This window comes from Myotis davidii, unplaced genomic scaffold (assembly GCF_000327345.1).
Source record: "Myotis davidii unplaced genomic scaffold, ASM32734v1 scaffold616, whole genome shotgun sequence".
NCBI classification, from domain to species: Eukaryota; Metazoa; Chordata; class Mammalia; order Chiroptera; family Vespertilionidae; genus Myotis; species Myotis davidii.
In genome coordinates this window covers 2,284,232-2,290,778 of record NW_006291965.1, presented here as the reverse complement: position 1 = coordinate 2,290,778, position 6,547 = coordinate 2,284,232, and the positions used below count along the sequence as shown (strand labels likewise).

General features: G+C 38.9%; 1 protein-coding gene across 1 annotated transcript in view; it reads left to right on the top strand.

Moving 5' to 3' along the window:
* Positions 1 to 6,547, top strand: part of LOC102772014 (chromosome unknown open reading frame, human C9orf135) — a 54,939-nt gene that overhangs the window by 29,988 nt on the left and 18,404 nt on the right. The window contains exons 3-4 of the mRNA XM_015565029.1: positions 3,196 to 3,314; positions 4,209 to 4,277. Coding sequence (XP_015420515.1) covers positions 3,196 to 3,314; positions 4,209 to 4,277 — 188 coding nt within the window. The remainder of the gene's footprint in view (positions 1 to 3,195; positions 3,315 to 4,208; positions 4,278 to 6,547) is intronic.

The following is a 6,547-nucleotide window of genomic DNA, read 5'->3' as shown; positions in this document are numbered from 1 at the left end:
ATATATGATATATGTGTGTGTGTGTGTGTGTGTATGTGTGTGTATACATATATATATATATATATCCCAAAAGACTTTTACACATATGGAAGTGCTTTTATAAATTACCCACCCTTATGTCAGGTTATGAACATTTCTAGACCAAAGTGATCTTTCACATTAAGATGGTATAGGATTAGGTTTGCCTACATGCAACACAAACCACAAGTCAACAGTGGCTGTTCACATACAGTTTTATTCTTTCACGTAAAAAGTCTGGAGGATAGCAGGCCAGGACCGGTATGGAATTTCGACAGATTAGCAGAGACCCACTTCTTCCAGCTTTCTGCTCTTCCAGCATTTGGGTAGGGCCCAAGACAGCTGCTAGAAACCTGTCATTGTGTCTGCTTTCCATGTAGCAAAAGGGGCAAACAAAACAAAACAAAAAACAGAAGAGGAACCTTTCCCGGAGGTTGTATAAATTACTTTCACTTATTCATTAGGGAGACTAGAAAAATATAGTCTGAAACACCAAGGTCCCAGCTAAAATTTTGGGTTCTATTACTGATGAAGATGGGAAGCCTAATACTGGAGGATAACATTTGCTGATGGTATAGGACAGAGGGTGGGCGTGGGCTCTAAAGTCAGATGGCTTCTCTTTGCTTCTTGGCTCCACTGCTTGTTAGGTTGTAACTTTGATCAAGAGTCTAAAACTTCCATGTCTTTATTTCCTCAGGTGTAATGTGAGAGTAGGAGAGTTTTCATGAGCACGTAATGTGAAGACATTTTGAGTGGTGTCTGGCCATGTGCTATGGTTATTACCATTATCCTCATGGTTTACTCTAACTCACTAAGCTATAGTCAGTATAGCCTCTGGAGTTCACTACGGTAGCTCCAGAACTTAGTAGGATGCCTGGCACATCATAGACATGGATGGATGAGTGAATGATCCAGACTGCATGAGTTTTGAATTGTGAATTTTCTACTTTTTCAGTGGTTTACATGAGCATTACTTAATCCCTTTCAACCTTAGTTTTCCATTAAGATGAACTATTCCAAGTGTTCTTCCTTTCTCCCTCCAGATTCATTCTCTACCCTTCTAACCCTGCTCTGTGCCAAGGAGGCTGACCTTTATGGATTGCATCAATGAGCTCCCTTGCCCTCTGGCTTCCTGTTGGGATTCGCCTGTAGAAGGCACTGACAGGTGTTCAGAGGTGGAAATAGAGTTAGTTTGCTCATTTATTCCTATGGCTTCCTCCCTGCAGAGCCATGGTTTGTCGGTGGCTGTGTGCTATAGACAGAATGTTTGGGTCCCCCAAAAGTAAATGTTGAAACCCTAGCCCCAGTGGGATGGTATTAGGAGGTGGGTCATTGTGAGCCCTCATAAGTGGGATTGGTGCCATGTGAGGACATGGTGAAAAGATGGCCTTCACCGGGATCTGTCAGCGCCTTGATCTTGGACTTCAAAGCTTCCATAACTGTGAGAAATAAATTTCTGTTGTTTATAAGCCACCCAATCTATGGTATTTATAACAGCAGCCTGAGGTGGACTAAGACACTATGTGTCTGTTCTGAAAACCACAACTATCAAGTGGCCCTTTCTTTACAACTAGGTCTTTCTGGGTTCCAGTGATTGCCCCTACCTTACGGCTCCCCACTATTGTGTCCTCATGGCACTTCAGCATTGTTTGGGGGTTTTCTGAATGCTGGTCACACTTTTAAAAATACTTCTTTTATTAAACTCCCCTCAGTTCCCCATTTTATTCTACTTTTTGTTCATTTTGTTCTGTGACCATGATTGATACACGGTATTAGTATGGTGGCTTTGAGCATTTAATGAAATAATAATGCATACCAAGTGCTTAATGTGGTGTCTGGCACAGAATAAGCACTCAATAAACTTAAGCTCCACTAATGTGACTATCTTCTGCTTTCTTTTACTTCTCATTATTTCAATATATTTGTTTCATAAAATTTTCAAAGATGTTGATTGCTTTGTTGACGTGATCATTGCCAAGAATGATCAAAGCATAAATAAGGCAAATTTTTGGGTCAAATTTAAGCCTTACAACAAAATGATGGCTAGTCATCCTCCCCTGCCGCCAAAGATATGTCTTCTTTTTTGTTAAAGCATAAACTATAAAGCATAAACTATACTGTGTCCTATACCATTGACTTGTTAACTTGGGGATCTAAGAAGAGGAGTAGTTGAGCTGAGGATATAGGAATGAGAACTTGGAAATTGGGCTAGGAGGCTATGGTCTTAGAGAACAGGGTGAGAGAAGCCAAGGATCTGTAGAGCCATGGAATAGACCAGGGAAGTAGGACCAGAGACTGTAGTTAAAATTGCTTTGAGTTGTGGTGATTCCTAGTTGTTGCAAAGCCTTATTATATTAACCCACAGTGGACCAAAGGCATATGACTATAGCTATGATAGCAGTTGAAGTCTTCAAATTTCTAACCAGTGGTTTCTCTTTTTTTATAAACAAAATCTAATGGGATTAATGTGATCTGGGGCTTCATTGAATGTGTTGGGGAACCTAGTTTTTAGGATCAGGAACAATAATGGGGTCTGGTGGTGGTGGTGAGTTCTGGTTCCCTGCTGTGAACTTCTACATTTGTGATATTCTAGAGTTTTGTATGAAACTATTCAGTCCTCACTGTCTGTTTTGTTCCCAAGATCCCCTAGATGTTACCCATGTTGCATCTGCAATTGGTTTGTGTACATCTTACAGTCTGCAGACTTTTCTCATAGTAATAATTGCTTTCTAATTCATTGAATTATCATCTGTGATAGAAAATGGATGATGATGATAATGATGATGGCAATGATGATGGTGATGATGAGGATTATATCTGAAGTCCTATTCAATTTATAAAGTGATTGCTATAAATAATTCCTTACTTAGGGAAATAAAATATATTAAACTTGAGAAGGAAATAGAAAGCAAATATAATTAATATTTAGTTGAATGCAGAACTTTTCATTTCATAGAAAAAACTAATTTGATTTTTATTTTCCAACAATGTAAAGTAAGAAATTGCCATTTTTACATGTTTATGATGAAATAGCTGCTATGAGATATCAGTTATTTTTTAATGTCAGTTGAATCAACAATTAAAATCAGTCTACTTCAACAAAAATATATTTTGGTAACTGATTATTTTTACGATTAATTCATTTTTCTTACATTTGGCTTCTATTTTTTCCCCCAGATTTGGATCTCAGAAACACATGAACAAACGGCACGAGTTTTCTTAAACACAGAATTGGCTCAAATAAAAAGCCGTGCTTTATTGAATGAGGAAACATGGTGCTCTGGGATTGTTGAAAGGTATTCTTAATATTTTTCTTTGCTTACGGAATAGGGAATGCAGGAAAGGAGTTACATAAGTACCAAAGAGGTCTAGTGGCACTAGCTACACACTACAGGAGCACTTGAAGCACAGGAGCACATCTCATGCCTCCATGCTGTCTGCCTATGCCATTCCTTCTGTTTGGAATTCCCTTTCCTCAGTTTGCCAGTCAGCACTACTCATTCTGGGTCCAGCTAAAATGTAATTTTTACATGTTTTTTTCTGGTCAAGGATCTGAGTAGGTTTGAACCCCAGCGCTCCACAATTTACTTGTGAAAGTTCTTTGGTGTCTGTAACCCTCAGTTTGTTCACTATAAAATGGGAATCATAAAAGTATCTACTTCATAGAGTTTTTCTAAAGTTTAGATGACATAAAGTATGAAATGTGCATAAAAATATTGCCTGAGTTACATTAAGAATTAGCTAAACTGTTATTAAACAGAATTAATTGCTCTTACCTCCTTGCCCTTTGAGCATTTTGTTTGTGTTTTGTAAACCAGTTGGACTTACATTCTAATTATTTATATGTAGGTATGTTTCCCTGAGATAGACAGTCTTTTGAGGGTAGGAACTATCTTTTAGTCATATCTGTAGTCCTGCAACCTGGCACAGTACCTTTCCATGGAAGTGTGTGATATAGACTTTCTCTTATATTGTAATTATTGGACAATGCAGTCGAAGTAATGACGGAATACTGACATTTTCATTTACACATTGGGACATTTTATTTTGCAAAGTGCATAAAGTTATAAACATGAGTATCCTTTACAAATAATTATCATGAAAATTTAGCCCCAAGTTAGTTTTCTATGGCTTTGATAGTTCATAAATGCCAGTCTGACATGCTTCTAAAATTGTTATCTTGTTTCCAGGGACACTGGATTGCCTGTGACAGGCTTCGGAGCTCTCTTTACTAGACACCCACCAGATCGGCGCAAGATGTAAGTAGTCCTTAAACTGCTGCAGCTTGCACAAAATGTTTCTTAACGGTTCAGGAGGTTTGTTTGCAGGGGTGAAGGTGTGAGGGGCGAACCAAAGTCAACAAAAGGCCCTTTATGTGGCAGCTTTCAGACTTCTTTCCTTTAACAAAAGGTTATTTTTCATCATGTGCATAATGTTAATAAGTAATAGTCAACCCATCTTATTTATGGTTTCCATATTTGCAAATTCTCTTCCTAAAAATTATTTATAACCCCCAAATCAATAATTGGGGTGTTGTTGCAGTCATTCATGAACATATAGAGTGTGGTGAAAATTTTGAGCCACCTTATGCATACATTCCCAGTTTAAGTTGAGCAAGGTGAGGCTCTGCCTCTTGTTTCAGCTCTAGTCCTGTATGCAAGTGTCCTTTTCAAGGTCTACTTAGTGAGTGTTTCGTTTTGTTTTTTAATTGATGAATTTGTTGTTTGAAATGGCTCCCAAGTACTGTATGGTGCTAAAGTGCTATCTGATATATCTAAGCACAAGAGGCTGTGATGTGGAAAAAGTAAGTGTGCTAAATTAAGCTTCCTTCAGGCATGAGTTATAATGCTGTTGCCTGTGAGTCCAATGTTAATGAATCAACAATATATATTAAGGTATCTTTAAACAGAAACACACATAAAACCAGTTATATATTGGTTAGTTGATGAAAATATTATAACCAGAGACTCCTAAGACTCTAACTCCATATTTCTCCAAGGAGCAATGGTTCAGCATTTGCTAATACAGTGTTTGTAGTGACTTTATAGAACATTACTGTGAATAATGAGAATTTACTATAGAGCAAGAGACTAGCAACTTTGCCAATAAAATAAATAAAATTTGTCTTGGGGGTGGCATGACTTTTTACTACAGAAAAGAGATTCCTTTTCCACTCATCTGTTTAAAGAATACAAACTTTTATAATTTCTGAAATGATATAGAGATAAATGATGTGGAAATACAGATACTTCCAAGCATGACAAAATTCTAAGTATTGAATTGTGCATTATGAAGATATGAGTGTGTGTCATCGACACCAGCAATTTAAATGTGCTTGCTTCCTTTGAAAACTGTCTGGTATTAGAACTAAGCTAATTTGCTGAGTCTGCCTGAGGTGAGGAGAGTTGGGGAGTCTCACCTCATTTCACAGTCACCTATAGAAATTCTGGGCAGGTATTCTAACGCTGTGGGCTCTAACTCTGATTGCTCTGGCACAGCTGGCCTGGCCTGCATCCCTTACAGCCTGTAGCTCCTCTACGTGGGCTGGAAGGTCCACAAGGAGTATCTCCAGTATGATCCATGGGGAGAATGGGCTTTGGGCTAAAAGCATCCTGCTGGCTCCCTTCTCTACATTGAAGTCTGGAATTTCCAGCAAAGACATGGGAAGGTATAATGAATCCAAAGGCAGACTTTGACAACTGGATCAAAACTCTGAGAAACTCACAAGAAAATAAAGGGCTAGAGTAGGAGAAGGCTAAGGGATGGGAGGAGCAGAGAAGAGAGAAGGCAAAAGATGAAGTCTCTAACTGGAGTCTTGGTCCAGTCCAGGGTGGGAGCTGTGATCTCATTGGGCCAGGCTTAGACAGGATCTGAAAGAGTCTTATCTGTTGTATTTGCAAACTTGGGTAATATGCTCAAAGTGGGGTTTTTCCATGGACTTTGATTGCTATTTTTAGTCCACAGCAGAAAATGAGACAGCCAAGGTTCTACATAATAAAGAATTTGATGTCAACAACCTCCCTCCCTAAAGCTCTGATATCAGCATTGAGATCTATATTGCCAGTCACAGATAGCCAGTGGGACCCTGGGTTGTCTTCCCCAACTCCAGTTAGAGAAAGCAGACTCAGATACAGAAGAACTGGGATGTGCATCTTAAGGAGAAAGAAATGGCAGGAAAATAAGTGTAGATAAGCCAGCAAACTGCAGTAGAGGCACTCAACCCATATTTCCCCAACTCACAGTGAAGACACCAATTTAGCCTCTCTTTCCTTGTTTTAAAATATATTATTATTGATTTCAGAGAGGAAGGGAAAGGGAGAGAGAGATAGAAATATCAATGATGACAGAGAATCATTGAATGGCTGCCTCTTGCATGCCCTACATCAGAGATGAGCCCACAACCTAGGCATGTGCCCTTGACCAGAATCAAACTGGGACCCTTCAGTCCCCAGGCCCATGCTCCATCCACTGAGCCAAACCGGTTAGGGCAATTAATTCCCTTTTAATGTGCATGAATTTCATGCACAGG